Genomic DNA, 25339 nt, shown 5'->3' on the forward strand with positions numbered 1-25339 from the left:
GTTGACTTTAACACTTGTAACTGGCATCATTAGTAATATGGAGCTCTGGTAGTTCACAATGCACGTGAAAGTCTTTGGCACATTGGAGTATATCTAGTTATCCATGTACTGCATTGAGGTTATCCATGTACAGGAAACTTTGTTATATCCGGCGCCGACAGGACCGAGCTGTTGCCGATCTATCAAAACTGCCGGACATACAAAGTTAATGTTGAAGCATATGGAGATTTTCATCTCCGTATCTGGCAACAAACACTGTTGCTTAGCAACAGCTTCAAACAGTCGGCCTGTACCTTGGAAGCGTCTCTGTAGCTTAGCAACAGCTTCAGAGAGACTTTCCAGAGCCTGACAGTTGGGGGGGATAAAAAGCCACGAGAAGAAAAACAACCTAACAGAACGGCTCCTGATTTCTGCCGGTAGATCGAGGTTTCCGGACATACAACCTCTGGATAAACCAAAGTTTCCTGTACTGCATTGAGGTTATCAGCTGAGCTCCAGATGTGCAGCTGTAAATCCTCTGAACTGAGATCAGTGTAAACTAGGCTTGCCTTAAATGACTAACAATTCAAATGCATCCCAAGTTCACCACTGTAACTGGATCTCTATCTGCATGTAGCTCTTCCAACACACTGACTATATATATAGAACTGAGGAATTAGATGCTCTGTGACTTCATGCTAAGCCATCTGCTTTTGTATTTTTTAGATGAGACTTCTAGGATCAAGTCCTGCACTAAAGTCAAGCCAATGTGACTCTCTTGATTCAGAGGTGTTTCACCAGGAAACTGGTAGCATCCTCGCAGCGGAAGGAAACAAAGAAAATGTAAGTTCCTTGTCTGTCTGTAGAGGGAATAATCAGCTCTCAATTATGAAAAGCAATTGATGGTTTTCACTTTGGTTGTAAAACATCTGAAGGACACGGGAGTTTTGGGACATAATAGGAGTAGGCCATCGAGCCTGCTCCACCATTCAGTAATTTCATAGGTGAACTTTTACCTCCACTCCACGTTCCTGCTCTATCTTCCATATATCTTGATTCCCTTTGAGTCTAAAAATCTACACCTCAGCCTTGAATATACTCACCAACTGAGCATCCACAGCCCCCAGGAGTAGAGAATTTAAAAGATTCACAATCCTGGGTGAAGAAGTTTCTTCTCATCAGTCCTAAATGGTCAACCCCTAGCTCTAGACTCTCCAGCCAGGGGAAACAGCCTCTCAGCATCTACTCTGTCAAGCCCTCTAAGAATTTTATACATTTCAATGAGATCGCCTCTCATTCTTCTAATCTCTGGAGAATATAGATCTATTCTACTCAATCTGACATCTAACAGCCAAGTCTGTATTCTTTCAAAATTGAAGCCTAGGAATGCCTGTGCCACTCCTGGGAACAAGTGACGTGCTAACCATCCCTTCTCTTGGTTTTAATCAGCCTATGAGATTATAAACCTTTAATTGGCAAACTAAACCTGCTGTAGAATTTCATCAGAATGTAATTATAAAGTAATGGTGGGTACTTTTAGTTTGAAAGTAAGGGGAAGCACTTGTCATCCCAACAGGCATATCTGCTGCTTCATGGAATGATTCTGGGTCATCTCTTTTTGTCTCTACATTCATCTAACTTCAGACTTCTCTTGGGTCCTCTGCGTGCCACTAGGTTAACTTGCATATCTGCGGTTTTGCATTAAGTGGGTTAATGGTTAAAATAATGCTTGTGGTATGGTGTCCCAATTCTTCTGATAAACTGGCCAAAAGTGCAATAATTTGAAGCAGTTTTAGACTGCAAATAACACTGATGAAACGAATTCCCTGAAGCTGGGCGGCTTTGCTGCTTTGTTTTTGTACAACCTTCAACCGATTCTTTCTACCTCCTTCACAGGAAGGATTTGAGTTCAAAAAGCCAGTTCGTCCCGTTTCTCGAAACCGTCTCTGTACCTTCTATGGTGGGAGCAGACAAGATCAGAGGCCAAATTCTGCACCTGCATTGATGGCAAGTAACTTAACACCTTGTGAAAGGATTGTTTAAAAGATAAGGCATCTTGAGGTGCATTTCAATGGTCTAAATGATGCCTTGAAATGCTTTTATGTTGGTGTTTCAGGCAAGCAGCAATATACTGGCTTCCAGTACCATTTTCCCCACTTACATTGTCATCTGTCACTACCTGCTTGGGTGCTGGGCAGAATCTGACTAGCTCTTATGACAACTTGTGTGTTTCAATATAGTGCTTTTTTTTTTATATGTAAAATATCAGTGCTTTATGGTGAGGAGAACAGGCTTGGGCTGATGAGTGGCAGGTAACATTCACGCCACAGAAGTGCCAGGCAATGACTATCTCCAACAAGCGAGAGTCTAACCACCACCCCTTGACATTCAACAGCATTACCATCGCTGAATCCCCCACCATCAACATCCTGGGGGGTCACCATTGACTAGAAACTTAACTGGACCAGCCACAAAAGCACTGTGGCAACAAGAGCCAGTCAGAGGCTAGGTACTCTGTGGCGAGTGTCTCACCTCCTGACTCCCCAAAGCCTTTCCACCATCTACAAGGCACAAGCAAGGAGTGTGAGGGAATACTCTCCCCTTGCCTGGATGAGTGCAGCTCCAACAACACTTGAAGCTCGACACCATCCAGGACAAAGCAGCCCGCTTGATTGGCACCCCATCCACCACCTTAAACATGCACTCCCTCCACCACCGGCATACCGTGGCTGCAGTGTGTACCATCTACAAGATGCGCTGCAGCAACTCGCCAAGGCTTCTTTGGCAGCAACTCTCAAACCTGCGACCTCTTCCACCTAGAAGGACGAGGGCAGCAGGCGCATGGGAACACCACCGCCTCCAAGTTCCCCTCCAAGTCACACACCATCCTGACTTAGAAGTATATTGCTGATCCTTCATTGTCGCTGGGTCAAAATCCTGGCTCACCACCACCTTCTCAAGGGCAATTAGGGATGGGCAATAAATGCTGGCCTTGCCAGCGATGCCCAGATCCCAAAACAAAAAAAAACATGAGCCATGGAGAGAATGAGGTTTTCAGAAATTACTAGATGTTATTCCTTAATCTTGTCCTCTTGGGTGCTGATGACTGCTGCTTGCTATCATTGCAATCTGCAGAACTTTGACCTTTTCTAGCTTGGCTTCAGGTGAACCACCTGACTTCTCTTGCCCACCTCCCCTCTCTTCTCCCTTTCCGCCCCCCCCCCCCACAAAAAAACCCAACCCTCAATTGGCTTTCCAAAGACATTACAAACCTATAGATTTCCACAACCACTGGGCTCATGGTCTTGCATGAAGGGTGAGGAAATGTATATTCCTGGATCCATCATTTCTGTGGTTGAGCCCATTTGTGTCTGTGGTCACCTCACTCCTTTCACAAATAACTGCCCTTTCCATCTCAATCCTACCCCACATCTACCTGATCTACATCTACAATGTGATTCCAACACCCAGTACTACTACTTCCTCCCCTCCCCCAGGGTTTTCGGAGGGGCCATCGCATTCATGCTTTATTACTTTTCCCTCATGCAGCAGCTAATGCAACAATTGCCCTGATGTTTTCTGCACATTTACTGGGATCCCAGTTGCTTCCCTTCTAACCTCCTATGCTGCTAGTGTAATTGCCTCCTATACTGGGAAAACCAATACTGGGAAAACCAATCTCCAATTGGGTGACTGCTTTGTTGAATATCTGGTCAACCATTAGTAAAGCTAATCTCAGCTGTGGACTCTGCAGCAAGCAAATTTTGAACGTTAGCTGAAAAGCTGTAATATGTTAACTATGCTTCTTAATACAGCTTTCACCTTGTGTGAGTGATGGGTCAGCTGATAGTAGTCCAATCCTTCTGCGCCAATCCTCACTAACCTCTTCTGTTGACGATGAAGACGATGGATTTTTGGAGTTGCTTGATGAAGATATTGAGGTAAAGCATTTGGCTGTTTCTAAACCATTGAATTGAGGGAACTGTCTCAATATAAACTACTAAAATGGAGTCTCGGCAGTGATGGCAATTGCCTGCTATCACAGGCATAAAAACAATTGAGCTCAAGGTTGGAACCCTGTTGTAAATTTTTGTACTCTAGTCATTTGAACTGTGAATTGTCCAGTAGTCCCATTAAAGGTTTGTCCTTACAAGCTTGGATTGTGTTTGGAGAAAGCATTTTGAGCTATGTAGCCCCAGGATGAAATACTGGTTACAGGCCAGTCTCTGTTGCTGGGAGCTATTAGAGATGCTGGGCTAAGTGTCTCAGTATTAAGTCATATATTGGTTTAAGCGCTGTTATCAGTTCGCTAAGCCAAGTCGTAGTCATAACGGCACAGGAGGAGGCCATTTGGGGGAATGGGACTAATTGGTTCACTCTACCAAAGTGCTGGCACAAGCACGAATGGCCTCCTGTGCTGTATGATTCTATAAGCGCCACTTTACTTGGAATAATGTCAGTCATAACGGCACAGAAGGAGGCCATTCTGCCCATCGAGTCCGTGCCAGCTCTCTGCAGAGCAATCGAGTCAGTCCCATTCCCCGCTCTCCCCGTAGCCCTGCAAATTTATTTCCCTCAAGTGCCCACCAGTCTCCCCTTGAAAACATTGTCTCCGCTTTCACCACTTCCGTCGGCAGCGAGTTCCAGGTCCTCGCCACTCACTGCGTTTTATAAAAAAAAAAAAAAAATTTCCTCACATACCCCCCTGTATCTCTTGCCCAAAACCTTAAATCTGTGTCCCCTAGTCCTTGTACCATCCACCAGTGGGAACAACCTTTCCCCATCTAGTCTAGTCTATCCAAACCCGTCATAATCTTGTACACCTCTATCAAATCACCCCTCGACCTCCTTTGCTCTAATGAAAGCAAATCTGTGACAACAGTGCTCTGGATTCTTCAGTGATCATGAACCTTGAAAAGCCTGCAGTACAGTATTGCAGTGACCGTTAGCAAAGCTTACGATTAGAGTAGAAGGTTGCCACCAACTGGGTTTAGTTCTAGCTGTATCTACTAGCAATTTCTTTTGATAACCTTTTGACTGTGGTATGTCATGAGATCTAGCTTGCCACCATACCAGGAACATTTCATGAAAGGAAGGCTAGAGTGTTCATGTTCATTCCCAGTCCTGTGCTTTTGTTTGTTTGAATATTGAAGCAATAATCTTGTCTACTAATCTTTGTTGACAGAATGATACTGATATACCTTCTGGTATGGCCAGTTTGCTGACCGCTCCACTCGTGACCAGAAAGGAGATCGCAAAGGAAATTGTGAATGATGTGGTGAGTTTGTGGCTGTTGGATTACAATGAGCCTTGGTAGATTCGAATACTTCAACCAATAAAAAAACGTTCCTGCAGTTTGAAAATAAGAACATAAGAAATAGGAGCAGGAGTAGGCCAATCGGCCCCTCGAGCCTGCTCCGCCATTCAATAAGATCATGGCTGATCTGATCCTAACTGCCAATCCACTATCACAGAACCATCTCCTGAATCTAACAGAATTAGACACACGAAATAGGAGCAGGATCAGGCTACCTGGGCCCGCTCCGCTACCCACGGGGCCATGACCGATCCGGACCTAGACTCGTCCAAATTCCTGCCCGCTCCCCGTAACCCTTAATTCCCTTTACTTCTAGGAAACTGTCTATTTCTGTTTTAAATTTATGTAATGATGTAGCTTCTACAGCTTTTTGGGGCAGCATATTCCATGGACCTACCACCCTCTGAGTGAAAAATGCCTTTCTTGTTTTAAGGGAACTCCTAATAAACGGTCTTGTGGCGACGACTTCAAATCTCCCATGTCAGGCCACGAAATGAGGCCCATTCTGAAGCGGGTGGATCGGCCCAAAGATGAAGAGACGCCAGTGAAGAATAAGCGGAGGAGAAGTCTTGCTGGTACAACGGTAGAGGAGGCAGGTGATGCAAAAGCGGTAAGCTTGAGTTACAGCAGCAGTTTGGCTGAAGTACTAAATTATGGCAGGAACATTAATGAGTAGCTTGATGGTTCAGTAAGATGTTTGGATCAGGGGGTGAGGCTGTTAAAAGGGAATGTTGCCATAGGTTCGAGGGGGTAGTGACTGTTGCTGTGAACTGGCATGGCTCTTATTTTATTTTCCATGGCAGATCAATTGTTTCAGTCAAGTGCTTTTCATAGTGCTGTAAGCTGACGGGGCAGGAGGGATCGAACCAGTGAGTCAGCAACTTTTTGAATGTGGCTGTGGGCTGCGAGTCCCACCCTTAAGTATTGCAGAGCCAGTTAGGGGAATCAGTCTTGTGGTAACATGGCAAGCTGCATGCCTTGAGCAGTCAATGCTGTTCCCTCTGCTGTGCCTTTTTAAGCTAAACACCCCATAACCCCTGTGCTTTCTATTGCATGACTGAAGCAGACTCGCTTGAAGCTCAGTCCAATTTATTAATGAATGGAGAATCCTTGCCATCAGCATGCTTGAGCTTGATTGACCTCTATGCAGACACACATTCTGCTTAGTTATTTTGTTCCTTCTCCCCTTTCTTCCCCCTCCCCCAAAAAGTCCACCGCCAGCCATTGTGCAGTGTGCTATTCTCCCCTCTCCTGCCCTTCCTTTACCCCTTCCCCTGCTCCAGCCTACCTTTTTTTTGTTCCCATTTGATTTGGTGCCCTGCTTTTGCCGGAGTGAAGTGGGGAAAGTTTAGCTGGGCGGTTTATCTGGTAGAATGTCCAGCTGTTAGTACTCCGGACTAAGTTTCAATTGTAGAAGTTTAGTGGTGATGCTTTTCTCGATTTGCTTGTTAACTTTATCACTATCATTGTAAAACCTAGACCTACTGTCCATTCCTAAACTGAGCTGACTTTCTGCTGTGCCCATCTAGAAGCAGCGCTCTTTGATGCGGTCCAAGTCTTTCTGTGATGCTAAAATTGTGAAGGTGCTCGAAATTGATGACTGCAGGAGCATGATTGGAGATTTCACAAAGGTATTGAGTTTTTAACAAACTTTGCATGTGCAATCTCTCCCTCACGGATCCTGGTTTGTCTGATTCTTAAAGCCTGTTAAATATAGCAACTGTTAATGGCTGAGATGCTTTTAAAGTAGGAAAGTTGAGTTGCTGATGTGAACAGATCTTAGTGTGCTTATTTGGAATTTATCCAGGATTCACAGAACAAAATAAGTATAACTAGGACTTGGCTGTCTGGGGAGAGCCTGATTCACAGCTTGAGGACGACTACATGTGATGCTAGGGCCACAGGTTGGACACCCGTGGCTCATTTGGCTAGAGGGCCTCGACGGATGGAGTCCAACCTGTACTGACCTCATTCAGTACAGTGAGTCATTAGATAGCAGTCAGGAGCAGGAACCCTGGCTCTTTTAGTGTCTCCCATGCAGTGGTGGTGCCCTGATATCGTCACTCTTTAGAATTTCATAGAAATGGGCTGATAAATCCAACCAGTCAATATTGGTATTTATCCTCTACACTAGCAGGAGTCCCAATCCCATGTGCCTGTCCTTTCTCACTTCCCTTTCTTCAACCAACCTCTTAATGTTGAAATGCTTCAGTCACTAACTCCAGTTGTGCATTCCACAGCCTCGCAACCCCAGCTAAACAAAAGTCACCTCTGTCCTAAATCTTACATTTAATCTCGTTTCTTTGTCTCCTCTTTCTAGACCCATTTAATTACTCTGTCCCATCCTTTTGTGATTTTAAACGACTATCAAATTTCCCTGTAACTGCCTCTGTTCTAATGAAAACAGCCCCAATTGTTTTGAGATGAAACCATGGACTTTCCTGACATCTAGAGATCTCTACTCCACCAGTATATTTACTCACTGAGCCATCAGCAGCATTATTGGAGAAATGCTATTGAGCTACCACAAATGTGGTCTTTTAAACAGCTGGCAGGTCTTGTCTATTCAAGGGCCTCCCAAAGATTTGATTATTCTTGATTCGAAACTTGGTTTTCAGTGTCCTGTACATGTTGAAGCTGGAACAGCAAGTTTAGAGTCTGACTGAATTCTAGTTATCCTAGCTGTTTGGCCCAGTATTGGGTTAGCTCTAGTTTACAGATGACTTCTGTATTAATTGCCTAAATTTACAAATGGGAGAGCGCGTGTCTCATTTGACTAGAGGGCCTCGACGGATGGAGTCCAACCTGTACTGACCTCATTCAGTACAGTGAGTCATTAGATAACCCGCATTGAGGTTATTGAGTGTTCGAAACCTGGAAAGTAAATGACCTGTAATAACCTTTTTCCTACCCATTTTGTGGAAGTGTTTACAAGTCTGCACGCACTGATGTCTACCAAAAGGCCATCCTACATCAGAGCCCAGACACTTGAGTTTTTTTGCAGATTATTTGAGCATGGGACAACACAACTAAGCTTGGACCTGAAATAACAACAGAAAATGCTGGAAAAACTCAGCAGGCCAGGCAACATCCATGGAGAGAGAAACAGTTAACGTTTCAGGTCAATGACCCTTCGTCAGATAAAGTTAACAAGCAAACCGAGAAAAATATCACCACTAAACTCCTGCTATCATAAGCTTGACCTGTCTATTTCTGACTACACACTTCCAGGATCGCTGAAATATGTCCTAAAACAAACACTAGTTGATGAAACCTGATCCAGAATAGATGCTGGATCAAGCCTGTGTGGCTTAGTCACAAAGGGTAGTGCACTAATCCATCAGGGATCTGTGATGCAGATTTAAATGTGTTGCAAGAATATTTATACAGGAAACTCTGTTAACCGGCAAAATTCAGGAGTAGGTTCAGGTAAGTTTTACTTCATATTAGTGGCCGTTCCTCGATCTGTGGCTGTGTAATCGGGGTTCCTGCACTTGTTGCTAAGCAACAGGGATGCTTGGTCTGTGGCCGGAGTTCCTGCACATGTTGCTAAGCAACCGAAGCCTGGATTTGTTGGTGTACGGAGCTCTCGTACCTTTTAAACTATACCTCTCTGTAATCCGGACTTTTTGATAAACCGGCACCACGCCGGTCCTGTTGGTGCCGGGTAATAGTTTCCTGTACTTCAATGTGTTGGGTACAATGTATGGAGGTGCAGGTGAGCAGTTAATCTAAAATCTTAAAGCTTTTCAGAGCATTTGTTAGAGACGCCATCTAGGAAATGATCTGAAGCTCAGATTGGCACAATTTATATAAAAAAAAAAAAAAAAAAAATAATGCAATGTTCTCATTCATCATACAACGGCGCTCTCAATGGAACTGTTTGCGTGCATCACACCTACATGTGACTAATGAACTTTTGAAGTTAAACTTAAGGTTAACCACAAGTGACTTCCTGTTCTAATACTGAAAAAGCTAGATGTCCATAACTTACTGAATTTTCACCATGTTAAATGTCAGTGTGCTTGCAGTAAAGGTACTTGCACAGCAGAATGCCATAAATGGTATGTTTGTGTGCAAGTTTAGAAACTTTGTTCAGGCTGCATCAGACTTTTTCTTTGGATAAGCCAATACTGTGACCATGCAGATTTCTGGCATTTCAAGCTTGCTGTCACTTGATGCCTGAACCTAAATGTTGATGTCGTGGCATGGGCATATTCTTTGGAGTTGCGCATATTATCCTTGTACCTTTAACGCCAACAGACTTAACTGAATTTGAACTACCGATAAGCTTTTGACAATTTTCTTGGGTTTTAACTTCCTTCCTGGGGTACAGTTCCATAGATGCTAATCACCCTCCAATAACTTGGCCAAGTGGTCATTTATGTACAAGCCTGGACAGTTGAATGTCAGCATGCCATCTGGCTGCAGGGGCTGTTACACGTGTCGTCTTCAGTGTCTGTACATGAGCTTCAGATTAGTAGTTAGAATTATCTCTCCTTTTCCTCCACCCTGCGCCTCCCCCAACTACAATTGGCTGCAGTCTCGACTGCTAACTCTAACCTGGGATCATCTTGGTGGATGGGTAGCTGCACCACGTAGGGTCACCTCAGACATTTGTGGGGGCGGAAGAAAGGGTTGTATCTGAACTTTGAACTTGCTGCGTGTATTGTTTGCTGTCTGGGATTTTACTAGGTGGAATCCTTGATTGTTCTAGTATTGTCTCAAAATACAATTTTCTAACCTAGTTATTTGTGGAACCTTGCTGTGTGCAAATTGGCTGCCCCATTTGCCTAGCAGTGACTACACTTGAAAGAAAAGTAATTCACAGCCAGTCAATTACTTTTTGTGACCTCCTGAGAATGTGAATGATGCCAAGTATGTTTGTTCATTCTCTGTGTAGCTGAGCATTGGATGTATTGAAGAATTGCACGTCCGATGTGTACAGAACCAAATCAAGATTTTCCAGTTTGTTTTGTTTTATTAGACGAGATCTGAATTTGGATGTGACCCAGATTCCCAGTGTACAGTGGCCTCGAGGAGTATTTCTTTAGGTTCAGATCTTTATAGGGAGAGGAGGAAATTAGCCAAGTAATTGCTAGTACCAGAGACACTAGGCTGTGATCGTACATTGTACAGATCGATAAATGTAACTTGTATGCCTTGTACTCAATTTGTGAACTTTCACACTCTTTACAGCCGTACATATTGCCTACTGTCGAAGGAAGGCACCAAGAGTTGCAATATATAACTGCAGAGATGGTAAGTAGTTACAAATGCCACAGCGACTGAAGTAGAGTGTAGAGATGTGTTTTCTAGCATTGTGCAGCTAGTGAGCTAGCTGTTGAGTGTGTTGGCTTTATAGTCGGGTTACATTGGTTTGTGTTGTCACTCGGCCTACTTAGCATATTGGTACTGTGTATGTTTGGAAAAATTACACGAGCTAATGTTTTTACTGTGGGGATTCATCTCGATTCCTTCTGCCAGTACATCACCAGTGCTGGGCAGCGCACTGGTCTCTCCAGACACAACTGTACTGTGTACAATTTTGGTCTCCTTCCATAAGGAAGGATATGGTTGCCTTGAAGGGGGTGCAACAAATATAGTTTACAGCACAGAAGGAGGCCTTTCAGCCCATTGTATCTGTGCTTGCTGAAAATAGCTATCCAGCCTAATCCCATTTTCCAGCTCTTGGTCCGTAGCCTTGTAGGTTACGGCACTTCAAGCGCATATCCAAGTGCTTTTTAAATGAGGGTTTCTGCCTCTACCACCCTTTCAGGCAGTGAGTTCCAGACCCCCACCACCCTCTGGGTGAGAATTTCTCCTCGACTCCCCTCTAATCCTTCTACCAATTACTTTAAACCTACAACAGTTCACTTAGATAGTCTCACCTCAGGAGTCAATTATCCTGTGAGATTGAGTAGAATGGGCCTATATTCTCGAGTTTAGAAAATTGAGATGATCTCATTGAAATGTATAAAATTCTTAAGGGTCTTGACCGGGCAGATGCTGGGAGGCTGATTCCCCTGGCTGGAGAGTCTAGAGCTAGGGGTCATAGTCTCAGGATAAGGGGTTGGCCATTTAGGACTGAGATTTCTTCACTCACAGTTGTGAATCTTTGGAAATCTGCCTCTGAGCTGTGGAGGCTCAGTCGTTGAGTATAGTCAAGACTGAGATCGATGGACTTTTGGACACTAAGGGAATCGGGGATAGGGCAAGGAGTTGTTGAGGTAGGTCAGCCATGATCTTGAATGGCCTCCTGCTCCCATTTTTGTAATTAACCCAGTTTTAAAATACAGATGAAGCAGTAGATTCTAGTACACACATTTTGTGTACCTTTTTACTTCACTGAGATCCTGCTGAGGAAAAAAGTAAAATCTCCTTTGGATTTGTTTATTCTTTTGTGTAGAATTTTACAGATTTTTGAGGGGATTTCATTTCCCTGAAGAAAGGTTGCTTGCTTGAGAACTTCGAGTATTGCCATTATATCTCTCGCATCCACCTGGAACCTAGGCAGCCTCGGGCCTCTGATTTCTCAGTCAAGACCGGAACACTCCTTTAGTCTGGCACTGAAGTGTCATAGAAACATAGAAGATAGGAGTAGGCCATTTGGCCCCTTGAGCCTGCTCTCTCAATGAGATCATGGCTGATCATCCAAATTCAGTACCCTGTCCCTGCTTTCTCCCCATATCCCTTGATCCCTTTAGCCTTAAGAAATATATCTAACTCCTTCTTGAATATATTTAATGAATTGGCCTCCACTGCCTTCTGTGGTAGAGAATTCCACAGGTTCACCACTATGGGTGAAGAAATTCCTCCTCATCTGTCCTAAATGGCTTACCCCTTATCCTTAGACTGTGACCCCTGGTTCTGGACTCCCTGACCATCGGGAACATCCTTCCTGCATCCAGTCTGTCTAGTCCTGTTAGAATTTTATAAGTTTCAATGAGATCCCCTCTCATTCATCTAAACTCCAGCAAGTATAAGCCCAATCTCTCTTCATATGTCATTCCTGCCATCCTGGTATCAGTCTGGTGAATCTTTGCTGCACTCCCTCCATGGCAAGAACATCCTTCCTCCGATAAGGCGACCAAAACTGCGCACAATACTCAAGGTGCGGTCTCACCAAGGCCCTGTACAACTGCAGCAAGACATCCTTGTTCTTGTACTCGAACCCTCTTGCCACGAAGGCCAACATACCATTTGCCGCCTTAACTGCCTGCTGCACCTGCATGCTTAGCTTCAGCGACTGGTGCACAAGGACACCCAGGTCTCGTTGCACCACTTCTTCTCCCAATCTATTGCCGTTCAGATAATCTGCCTTCCTGTTTTTGCCACTGGATAACCTTGCATTTATCCACATTATACTGCTTCTGCCCAATCACCCAACATGTCCAAATCATACTGGAGTTTCTTGGCATCCTCCTCACAGCACACACGCCCACCCAGCTTTGTGTCGTCTGCAAACTTGGAGATATTACATCTAGTTCCCTTGTCTAGATCATTTATATATATATTGTGAATAGCTGGGGTCCTATGACTGATCCCCCACTTAGTCACTGCCTGCCACTTGGAAAAAGAGCTGTTTATTCCAACTCTTTGCTTCCTGTCTGCCAACCAGTTCTTTATCCAAGTCAGTACCTTGTCCCCAGTCCCATGTGCCTTAACTTTACACGCTAATCTCTTATGCGGGACCTTATCGAAAGCCTTCTGAAAGTCCAAATACACCACATCCACTGGTTCTCCCTTATCTATTCTACCAGTCACATCCTCTCAAAATTCCAGTAGATTAGTCAAGCACGATTTACCTTTCGTGAATCCATGTTGACTTTGTCCGATCCTGTCAGTTTTCCAAGTGCTCTGCTATTACATCTTTTATAATGGACTCTAGCATTTCCCCACTACCAATGTCAGGCTTACCGGTCTATAATTCCCTGTTTTCTCTTTACCACCTTTTTTGAATAGCTACCCTCCAATCCCTGGGAACTGTTTAGAGTCTATTGAATTTCTAGGGCCACTTCCTTAAGGATGTAGATTATCAGGCCCTGGGGATTTATCGGCCTTCAATCCTGTCAATTTCCCTACAAATACTGATTTCTTTCAGTTCCGCCCTCATTAGACCCTATGTTCCCTGACATCTCTAGGTTATTTGTGTCCTCCTTTGTGAAGACAACCAAAGTATGTATTTAATTGGTCTGCCATTTCTTTGTTCCCCATTATAAATTCCCCTGATTCTGACTGCAAGGGACCTATGCTTGACTTCACCAATCTTTTTCTCTTCACATATCTAAAAGCTTTTCCAGTCAGTGTTTGTTCCCTGAAAGCTTACACTCATACTCTATTTTCCCCCTCTTAATTAATCCCTTTGTCCTCCTTTGCTGGATCCTAAACTGCTCCCAATCCTCAGGTTTACTGCTTTTTCTGGCCAATTTGTCTTCTCCTTGGATCTTATGCTATCCCTAATTTCCCTGGTTAGCCACGGTTGAGTCACCTTTTTTGTTTTATTTTTATGCCAAACTGGGATGAACAAATTCTGTAGTTCATCCATGTGATCTTTGAATGTTTGCCATTGCCTATCCACCGTCAACCCTTTTGAGTGACATTCCCCAATCAATTCTACCCAACTCGTGCCTCATACCATCGTAGTTTCCTTTATTTAAATTCAGGACCCTAGTCTGAGTCAACTACTTCACTCTCCATCTTAATGAAGAATTTGATCATATCGCTCCGACCCAAGGGGCCTCGCAGAACAAGATTGCTAATTAATCCTTTCTCATTACTTAATACCCAGTCTAAGATGGCCTGATCTCTAGTTGGGTCCAGGAAACCATCCTGTATACACTTCAGGAATTCCTCCTCCACAGTATAGTTACTAATTTGGTTAGCCCAATCTATATGTAGATTAAAGCCACCCATGATAACTGCTGTGCCCTTATTGCACGCATCTCTAATTTCCCGTTTAATACCATCCCCAACCTCCCCATTACTGTTTGGGGGTCTGTATACCACTCCCACTAATGTTTTCTGCCCCTTGGTATTTCTCAGTTCTACCCATACAGATTCCACATCAGAGCTAATATCCTTCCTTTCAATTGTTAATCCCCTCTTTAACCAGCAATGCTACCCCACCTCCTTTTCCTTTTTGCCTATCTTTCCTGAATATTGAATACCCCTGGATGTTGAGTTCTATATATATATAATATATATAATATATATATATATATATATATATATATATATATATATATATTATATATATTCTGTTTACCTTTGTGCAGCTAATTCATCCACCTTATTACGAATGCTCCTTGCATTAAGACACAAGGCCTTCAGGCTTGTGTTTTTTTAACGCTCTTATTCCTTTTAGAATTATTATTTACTGTGGCCATGTTTGATTTAAACCCTTGATTTCTCTGCCACCTTTTTGTTTTTCTCCTTCCTGTCTTTTGCTTCTATCCTTGTTTCCCTTTCCTGTCTCCCTGCTCAGGTTCCCAACACCCTGCCATTTTAGTTTAAACCCTCCCCCCCCCCCCCCCCCCCCCCCCCGAGCACTAGCAGACACTCCCCGTAGGACATCGGTCCCAGTCCTGCCCAGGTGCAAACTGTTCGGTTTGTACTGATCCCACCTCCCCCCAGAACCAGTTCCAATGTCCCAGGAATTTGAATCCCTCCCCCTTGCACCATTCCTCTAGCCACGTATTCATCTGAAATATCCTTCTATTCTGACTAGCACATGGCACTGGTAGCAATCCTGAGATTACTACCTTTTTGAGGTCCTATTTTTTACTTTACCTCCTAACTCCCTATATTCAGCTTTTAGGACCTCATCCCATTTTTTTACCTATGTCGTTGGTACCTATATGCACCATGACAACTGGCTGCTCACCCTCCCCTTCCAAAATGTTCTACAGCCGTTCTGAGACATCCTTGACCCTTGCACCAGGGAGGCAACATACCATCCTGGAGTCATGTTTGCGGCCGCAGAAACGCCTATCTATTCCCCTTACAATAGAATCCCCTATCACTGTAGCTCTCCCACTCTTTCCTCCCGTCCTGTGCAGCAGAACCACCCACAGTGCCAGGAAGTTGGCTGCTGCTGCCTTCCTCTGATAAGCCATCCTCCCGAACAATATCCAAAGTGGTATATCTGTTTGAGAGGGGGATGGTCACGGGACCCCTGCACTACCTGCCTGTGCCGACTATGCCTGGTGGTCACCCATTCTCTTCCTGCCTGTGCAACCTTTACCTGTGGTGTGACCAACTCCCTAAACGTGTTATCCACGATGTCCTCAGCATCACGAATGCTCCAGTATGTGTCCACTCACGGCTCCAGCGCTGCAATGCGGTCTGTCAGTAGCTGCAGCTGGATACACTTCCTGCACACATGGTCGTCAGGGATACAGGAAGTGTCCCTGATTTCCCACATAGTGCAGAGGAGCATACCATGGGGCTGAGCTGTCCTGCCATGACTTACCCTTTAATTAATTTAAATTAAATCAAATCAATCCCACCAATTACACTACAATTAAATGATATACTGAAGGGCCCTGGTTTACCAGCAGTCCCCGCTACACCGCAGACACCCTATAAACTACAAAATTTAAGTTTGGGGAAAAAAGGAGAGAAATAATCAACCAATTACTTACCTGCTTTCTGGTGACATCACACTTCGATTACTTTTTACTTCTCTCTCACGCTCTCGGAGCTCTGAGATTCCCTGCTCCTCGTCTCTTTATCATCGCCGCCGCCTCGCTCCACACAGGTCTGCTGCCGCCACCGCTGTGGGGCCTACCTGCTCCTCGCCTCTATCACTGCCTCGGCCTAGACTGTGCTCAAGCCCTGGGTGGGTCTTGAACCCACTGACCAGATGTTTGTGGAGGTCTGGAATTCATTGGTTTCTACCAGTTTATGGTGCAGTGCTGAAACTCTGACTCGTATGTATGGTGAAAGTGGTGCTTTCTTTTCCCGAATCCATTTCAGGTGATTCAGTTGGTGAATGGAAAATTTGATGGATTTGTCGAGAGGTTCCTGCTCTTTGATTGCCGATATCCATATGAGTATGACGGGGGACACATTAAAGTAAGTTTGTATGTGAACCACCAAAGTGCTGCATGTTGATGTCTCTGAAGTGATCTTGCTGAGGGTTTTATTTTGTGCATATTTAGTACATCAAGTACAACTTGTGTTGAATGTAGTAAAACGTCCCAAGGTGTTTCACGAGTGTTTTTTATATTAAAAAAAAAAAAAATTGACACCAAGTCACAAGAAATTAGGGCAGATGAACAGCTTGATCAAAGGTAGGTTTTAAGGAGTGTCTTAAAGGAGGAAAGAGGCAGAGGGGTTTAGGCAGGGAATTCCAGAGCTTAGGGTCTTGGTAACTGAAGGCACAGCCACTGATGGTTGAGCGATTTATAATCGGGGATGCTCGAGGGCAGAATTTGAGGAGCACAGATATATCTGGGGAGTGGCGGGGTTGTGGGGCTGAAGGAGATTAGAGATGGGGAGGGGCGAAGCCATGGAGGGATTTGAAAATAAGGATGAGAATTTTAAAATCGAGGTATTGCTTAACCGGGAGCCAATGGAGGTCAGCGAGCAAAGGGGTGATGGGTGAACGGCACTTGGTGCGAATTAGGACACGGGCAGCCAAGTTTTGGATGACCTCAACTTTACGCAGGGCAGCCAGGAGTGCATTGGATTAATCAAGTCTAGAGGTAACAAAGGCATGGATGAGGGTTTCAGCAGCAGATGAGATGGACAGTGTTACGGAGGAAGAAATAGGCGGTCTTGGTTATGCCGCAGAGATGTGGTCGGAAGCTCATTTCAGGGTCAAATATGACGGCAAGGTTGCGAACAGCCTGCTTCAGCCTCGGACAGATGTTGGGGAGAGGGATGGAGTCAGTGGCTAGGGAACGGAGTTTGTGGTGGGGACCGAAGACAATGGCTTCAGTCTTCCCAATACTTAATTGGAGAAAATTTCTGCTCATCCAGTACTGGATGTCAGACAAGCAGTCTGACAATTTAGAGACTGGAGGGGTCGAGAGAAGTGTGGGGGTGAGGTGGAGCTGGGTGTCGTCAGCATACATGTGGAAACTGATGTGTTTTTGAATGATTTAGCCAAGGGGGCAGCATGTAAATAAGAAATAGGATGGGGCCAAGGATAGATCCTTGGGGGACCCCAGAGTTAACTATGCGGGAGTGGGAAGAGAAACCATTGCAGGTGATTTTCTGGCTACGATAAGAATGGAACCAGGCGAGTGCAGCCCCACCCAGCTGGACGACAGTGGAGAGGCATTGGATGAGAATGCAGTGGTCAGCCGTGTCAAAGGCTGCAGACAAGTAGAGAAGGACGAGGAGGGATAGTTTACCTTTGTCAGTCACAATGGTTGTCATTTGTGACAGCCATTTTGGTACTGTGGCAGGGGTGGAAACCGGATTGGAGGGATGGCCGGGGAGTCCAGAACCAGGGGTCACAGTCTAAGGATAAGGGGTAAGCCATTTAGGACTGAGATGAGGAATTTCTTCACCCAGAGAGTGGTGAACCTGTGGAATTCTCTGCCACAGAGGGCGGTGGAGGCCAGTTCGTTAAATATATTCAAAAAAGAGTTGGATATATTTCTTGAGGCTAAAGGGATCAAGGGATATGGGGAGAAGGCAGGGACAGGGTACTGAATGTGGATGATCAGCCATGATCTCATTAAATGGCGGAACAGGCTCGAAGGGCCGAATGGCCTACTCCTCCTATCTTCTATGTTTCTATGATTCAAACATTGAGTTCTGGAAAAGATGGCTACGGATTTGGGAGGCAACATGTTCAAGGACTTCGGAGAGGAAAGGGAGGTTTCATGGTGTTACGTTATAACTATCTGAACAATGTCTGATTCAGCAGTAAAGTAAATAACTGAAGGGCTTGTCGTACAATGCAATTTTCTTCAGGCATTAATTACTACACCTGTTGCTGGCTTTGACAGGACATATCCCATCGAAGCCTTTGCTATCCTTGCAATCCACTTTGTAACAGGTGTCTTAACTAATCTAGAATTCAAACTGTTTCTTTCCTACCCTCTTCTCTTTCCCTGCTCCCTAAACAAAAGACCAATTGTAACTTCCCCAGCTGTGTCCTGGCTTGATAATCAGTACTGACTGGGGGAGTTGAACCAGCAATCTTCTGCTTTTTGCTACAGTCACTAATGTCCTTGCACACTAGGCCATCAGGGAATCCTTCAGTTTAAACTCAGGAGGGGGGGGGGCGGCGGGGCAGCAGTCGGTTCAGTTATCCTGAGGTGCTGGTGATTTTTGTATCTCTATCGAACTGTCAAAGAGTGTTGAAGTTGTGATTTGTACCACATGGCATGGTGTCCATTCAGTGTCCCTTTGAGGTGCGTGGCCACAGCGGTCTGGAGGTCTGCGCATTTTTAAATGGGGGGAAAATCGCATGCGCTGAAATTTGGACCACACATGCCCCGTAAAGGGGCTGCGCGCCCCCTAAAAAAATTATAGGGAACATTGTGAATTCCTTGTACCAATAAATACCAAACCGCTAAGCCATTAATTTTGCTCACCAATTGGGACGAGTCAGTTATTGACCAATCCTGCTTGGCAAGGGGGAAAGGAGAAGCGAATGAGGTGTGGTGTTCTCTGTGCGCTTTGATGTACATTTTGCACAACTGCAGACTTTCTAATTTTTGTCAATTTTCCTTAAGGGTGCTCTTAATTTGCACATGGAGGATGAGGTGGAGGATCTTCTGAAGGAACCCATTGTTCCAGTTGATGAGGCTAAGCGAGTGATTATCATTTTCCACTGCGAGTTCTCATCTGAGCGGGGCCCACGAATGTAAGTTGTAGCTTCACGCCATTAATAAGCTTGCTCCGATTGGGAGCCCATCATACTAGCGTTTTGAGGAAGGTGACTTCCCATCGTTGATGCCTGTTGTTTAGTGTGTACTAACTTAAAGTGGGCTGTTAAAGGGTAACTGAAACCAGGCTTATTTATATCGGGTGTCTCAAATTCAGCTGCTGGTTTCCGTGTGACAACTTGATCCTTTTTGGGTTTTGTATTTGCTGGGTTTTGTCCTGTTGGAATGTTGTGGGCTTGGAAAGGGTTATTTGCAGTAACTTAAACATATGCAAACATGGACTTAAACATTCTATATAGAAATCTAGGAACTGGAGTAGGCTGTTCCGCCATTCATTGAGATCATTTCTGATCTGTGCCTGCCTTTGTTCCATATCCTTTGATACCCTTGCCAAACAGAAATCTAGCAATCTTGGTCTTGAAAATTTCAATTGTCCCAGTGCCCACTGCCTTTTGGGGGAAGTGAGCTCTAGATTTCCACTACCCTTTGTGGAGGGGGAAAAAAGTGCTTCCTAATTTCATTCCTAAATGGCCTAGCTCTAAGATTATTCCCCCCTCCCCCCCCCTTTGTTCTGGATCCCCCCCACTAGAGGAAATAGTTTCTCTACTCCATCCAATTGTTTGTAGCATTTTAAACACCTCTGCCAGATCTCCCTTCACACTTCTAAACCAAATTTATGCAAGCTGTCCTAGTTTAAGCCTGGTGACTCTACTGTACCCTTTCCAAGGCCAATGTTTCCTGAGGTTCAGTGCCCAAAACACCTGCTGTACTCCAGATGAGGCCTGACCACGGTTCTGTACAACTGAAGCATCACTTCTTGAATTCCAGCTCGAGAGAGAGAGAGAGACCAGCATTCCATTAGCCATTTTGATTACTTTTCGTGACTGGTGATACTTTATAGTGCATGCCTAAGTGGCCTGAAGGTTAAATGCTTGAATACATCTGCTTTACATAATTAAAATATTAGGTGGTAAAGCATACCATTGCAACTGCATCCCCTGTAGGTGAAGAGCTCATTGATGAACGGGCCATTTTGGGTGTCCTAGAAGAGTTGCATCGAGTCGACCGCACAGGAACAGGCCATTCGGCCTAACTAGTCTATGCCGCCGTTTATGCTCCACACAAGCCGGGTAGGATTGGGGGAAGTGTGCTTGCATAGCTGAAGCTCGAGTAGATTGGCATGTCCCTGACTAATGGGCAAACTGGTTAAAGTTTACCATCTCTGCTGGTACTGGTTGAAGACAGGATTTGGTTGTAGTCTCCCAGCAGGCACCAAGAAGGCCAACACCTGTGGAAGAGAAGTTCCCACATTCTGAATCGACAGATAAAGAATAAAAAGTTGATCTTCACCCACAGTAACCATGCTGGCTGACTAGATCATGTCCGGTGCTTTGGTGTGGAGGGAAGAGTTGTTGCAACTTAATTTGGTGGTGTACTAAATATTTGCAGGACTGAAATTGGATGCTATTTTCTTGACCTGGGCAAATGCGTGTAAAGCAACAGATGGTCTTTAACCAAGGGTGTAGTCTGAAGTAGTTACTAGTATGTCATTTTGATGTAAGCTTAAACAATCCATTTGTTCACTTTTCTATATTGAGGGCAAATACGAAGCCTCTTGGGATGTGACTTTAATCAATCCTCCTTTCCAGGTGCCGTTTCCTACGAGAGAAGGACCGTGAGGTGAATGGCACAGACTACCCAAAACTGCACTACCCAGAGCTATACATCCTGAAGGGTGGCTATAAGGAATTCTTCCCAAAGTTTAAAGTAAGGATTATCTTGTATCTGTTGTAGTGGCTCATGCCCTCATCTCAAGGTGCAAAGAGGAATATTGGTCCACTGCCTACTTTTAGACTGTAGAAAAACTTGAGCTTGTTCCATGCTTTCAAATGTGTAGAACTGGCAGGGTTTGTCATCAGAGTCTGAGCTAGCTCACTGTGTTTTTTGCATTTGAAGAATTTATGGATGGTAGGTTCAGGGCTCGTGTCAAGTACAAGATCCCACATGATCCAGTGTCTTGCGGTGGCTGCCAGACTATATTTACTCGCTGTATAGAATCATAGAAATTTATGGCACAGAAGGAGGCAATTCGGCCTGTTGTCTGTGCCGGCCGAAAGTTATCCAGCCGAATTCCACTTTCTAGCTCTTGGTCTGTAGCCTGTTTCAAGTGCATAGCCAAGTAGTTCTTTAAATGTGCTGTGGGTTTCTGCCTCTACCCACCCTTTAAGGCAGAGAGTTCCAGACCCCACCACCCTCTGGGTAAGAATTTCTCCAACTCCCCTCTAATCCTTCTACCAATTACAGGAAACTCTTTGGTATCTGGGACCGGCGTGTTGCCGGTTGATTTAAAAAGTCCGGATGATGGAGAGGGTTATCTACCAAGGCTATTTTTAACAAACAAAAATTTAAAAAATCAAGAAATGTGCAGTATACAGTAATTGGACATCCGACAGCGCCAAGAAGCCAAGTAGTGGCAGTTTGGAGAACGACTCCCACTGACTAACTCGGCCACCGCGGGAGACTTGGACTCGGTAACATTTCCGGTTATTGAGGTGTTGTTTTCGGAGTGAGAATTTTGCCGGTTAATAGAGAATTCTGGATATTTAGGTGCCGTTTAAACGAGAGTTTCCTGTACTTTAACTGCCCCCTGGTTATTGACCCCTCATAAGGAAAGTAGGTGCTTCCTAACCACTCTATCCAGGCTCCTCATAATTTTATACACTTCAATTAAGTCTCCCCTCAGCTTCCTCTGTTCCAAAGAAAACAACCCCAGCCTATCCAATCTTTCCTCATAGCAAAAATTCTCCAGTCCTGGCAACATCCTCGTAAATCTCCTCTACCCTCTCTAATGCAGTCGCATCTTTCCTGTAATGTGGTGACCAGAACTGGATGTAGTACTGTTATAGTTGTTCTGGGAAAACCCAAGATTAGCGGCTTGATTTTTGTCTTTCCTCCTAGCTTGAACCCAGTGTTGGTTGCAAAAATGAGATTGACCATAGGTGGTTTTCACTCTGTTCCTGGGACGATTCATTTTGTTAACTAGGTTTCTGTGTAAAATAACTCTTGACGCTCTGTCCTTGGATCTGTAAACGGGACCAAAAGCATAACCTTGCTCTTTTCCGTTCCATTTTAGTTGTACTGCGAGCCACAGAGTTACCGCCCAATGAATCATGAAGATTTCAAGGAGGATCTTCGGAAATTCCGCTTTAAGAGCAGGACGTGGGCAGGGGAACGCAGCAAGAGGGAAATGTACAGCCGGCTGAAGAAGTTATGAAGACGATGACCTTTTGTGATGGGTGGAAGGCTTTTCTTTTCATTGAACTTCTGGGCTGGCTCCGCGGCACTGTACACTAAAGCCTCAGATCATTGGTTGGCAGAGGATACTGCAGTTAATTGGGTCGCAGCAACGAATTTCAACAGCAGTGTGGTTGGTCTTCCATTACCTGTACTGCACACTGTTGAACTGGTGACGTGTGGGCAGGGACCACAGATTTAATTTTTTTTTTTTTTTTTAAACTTGTGCCCGGTACGGTGTGGATGACTTCCACAGCGGCCACTTGAGTGTGAAGCCCGTGTTGATGGAAACTGATGTATAAACTTTTGTAAAGGGTTGATCAACCTAATGGGTTTCTAGTTGGCTGTTTTATAGCCATTCTCTACACCTTGTGGCTGACTGGTGCACTGTTAATTCTGGCACCGGCCGAGAGTTTATAATATTGCTGGAGGCTCACGGAGCTTCCTCAACAGACTGGCTAATTACATGAATAATGACTTTAGGAGAAAAGGGAAGGGGGTGAATGCGTTTCTACACTATCATCCACTTATGATCTTCCATCATGTAAATCTGCCCTGTGAGGCCGCAGTGCCAACAAATATTGGGCCTGTAGACTTTTTTTTTTTAAACTGCTCTAAAATGATTTAAGATCACTGCTAATTTACTTCCACTTGGCCTGAACGTGAATTGGGAGTAACATAACTTTTGAGTTAACTTTTTTTAAATAGGTTGCAGTAATCAGACTAGCTTTCACTTGAGACTCCTGGATTGTAGCTCAAGAAGGCTGTTCTGTTCATCCTTAATTATACACCAGCCTATTCCATATTATTCAAATGAATAGTTCTTAAATTTGAGTGTCTAGCACACAAGATTGTTAACTTTTCTGATCTGCCAAACTGTTTTAAAAACCACTTTAAAGTCTCGTTACATTAACAGAACCTTCGCAGCACTTAATTTGGATTTGGAGCCCAGTTCTGCTGACATTCTGAACTAGAATCCATTTTGTACACCAATACAGTTCTGAACATGTGATGCAGAATACTTTGCATTCAGTGTTTTAAGAGCCAAAAAAGAAGCATTGTGCCAACATTTTTCTATTTGTGTTGTCCACATTGTGCTTGGCATTTCTTTGAAGATTTCATATTTGTTCAATCAGGTGAATAAGTTAATGTATGCTGGGGTTTTGTATACAAGTTTGTTTTGCACAGTATGTGCTAAACAGTAGGCCTGCACACTTTGCAAGTTTTAATGGTGAAGAACATTTTTTTTTACTTGCTATTCCAGTGCCAAGGTGAACCTTGGATCTATTAGGATTTTACTCTGATCCTGGACAATTCAAAATCATCCTTTTATGAATTTCCATCATTTTCATACCTTTTTTAGTTATTTTAAAATTCTTTCCATATACCATGGTAGAGAAACAAGATCAGTGGTAAAAATGAGACTACTGACCTGAAGGGGAAGTAAAGTCGTGGGAGTTGTGGCTTTATTCAATATCTTCCTGTTTAAACGGGGAGAGGGGGGTGTTTGTGGCATGCTTTCCTGGGGTGGACAACCTCCTAGATGACTTCATGACCATTTTAGGATGCCTACCTGTTGGGTAAAATCTTTGTTCATGCAACTTTTAGGAAATATCCCAAGTTTTTTTTTCCCCCTCCATATAGAATGGAGAAGTAACTTGAACAAAGTTGTCCTTCCCCTGGTTTCCTCCCCCTTATTTTAAATGAGCCATGTTTAACTTCTGTGGGATCCTAGAGCATTCAAGCTGAGTGCAGCACACCTTTCAGTGCTGCTAATGCAAAAGGCTCTCTTTTTTCTCCAGAAACTGACTTTCCAAAGGCCATAGAGAGCCTGATTCCCACTGACACAATAGCCTAAGTAATTCTTTTGTCATTGCCAATAGACAGTTAAGTGTGAAATCTGTTTATATGCAGTCCTGAAAGTTGGGTCAATTGGCTTGTTAACCTTCCACTGTTAAAATTCCTAGTTGCAGCATGACGCACTTGAACCTACAGGGACATCCGAGTTATGTACATTCCAGCACACATCACAGTTTCTAACTATTTATGGGCCAACTTAACTTACTACTCTACCCCTAATGTATGATACATGACCGATCGCCCCCCAAACTCGTGCCTTTTGTTTTTGAATGTTTGAGTTTTACTTTCCCACCCAAGTTAGATCTTAGACTAATCTGTTTTTGTACTGCCTAAAAGGATCAACGTGATGTTTTTATCTTCAATGATCCACAAGTTTGTGAAAACATTTGTATATTGGTCATTACTGCCTTTGGAGATTGACAATGAACAGTGTGAAGTGAGGGAGTGGGGTGGGGAGTTGGTGAGGTGTGATGCTTATTTTGCAATGTGGCTGTAATAATGCAAGTATGGTTTAATTGTATGCTGTACAGAGATGTACCCACTTTAGCCAAACTGCCATAAGTGCAGGGATTAAATGGCTATCGATGGGGAAAATCAAATGGTGTTTTTTTTCTCTATCAATGACAACATGCTCTTGGATAAAACGGCACTCTTGTACTTTGCACTGAAAGTTCCTGGATTGGCACATTAGTTCATGGGATCTATTGCTGTGTGCGGTACAATGTTCCATGTATATAAATAAAGCACAGCAGGAGGGGCCAGCACCTGCTGCATGCTAGCTCTTCCGTTGGAGCTATCTACTCATTCTCTGGTCAAATTGCCCTCCTAAAATGCACCCAACTTAATTCTGGAGATTGAACGCTCAAAACGTCCGAGCCTTCCTCTCGCATGGAACAGTCTACACCCTCGTTACTGGTTTGCCAACTGGTGGAAACTTCTGCTGAAGTGAAATGCACGTAACCTGTCTTCTCAAATGTTGGCTGACCTGTTTCCAGCATTTTTGCTTTTTAGTGAAAACAACCTTTCAATATTTACC

The 25339-nt window shown here is 44.2% G+C and overlaps 1 protein-coding gene across 2 annotated transcripts in view; it reads left to right on the plus strand.

The window, feature by feature from the left end:
- Positions 1–24902, plus strand: part of cdc25b (cell division cycle 25B) — a 60349-nt gene extending 35447 nt beyond the window's left edge. For both annotated transcript variants that reach the window (XM_085975565.1, XM_085975572.1), the window contains 11 exons: positions 706–822; positions 1876–1986; positions 3795–3920; positions 5165–5257; positions 5730–5906; positions 6826–6927; positions 10496–10558; positions 16277–16375; positions 18997–19127; positions 20799–20916; positions 22283–24902. In XM_085975565.1, the coding sequence (XP_085831691.1) occupies positions 706–822; positions 1876–1986; positions 3795–3920; positions 5165–5257; positions 5730–5906; positions 6826–6927; positions 10496–10558; positions 16277–16375; positions 18997–19127; positions 20799–20916; positions 22283–22423 (1278 nt within the window). In that variant the 3' untranslated portion in view covers positions 22424–24902. The remainder of the gene's footprint in view (positions 1–705; positions 823–1875; positions 1987–3794; positions 3921–5164; positions 5258–5729; positions 5907–6825; positions 6928–10495; positions 10559–16276; positions 16376–18996; positions 19128–20798; positions 20917–22282) is intronic.
- The last annotated feature ends 437 nt before the right edge of the window (positions 24903–25339 follow it).

Source organism: Somniosus microcephalus, chromosome 2, assembly GCF_052327205.1.
Source record: "Somniosus microcephalus isolate GS21.2 chromosome 2, FLI_Smic_1.0, whole genome shotgun sequence".
Taxonomy (NCBI): Eukaryota; Metazoa; Chordata; class Chondrichthyes; order Squaliformes; family Somniosidae; genus Somniosus; species Somniosus microcephalus.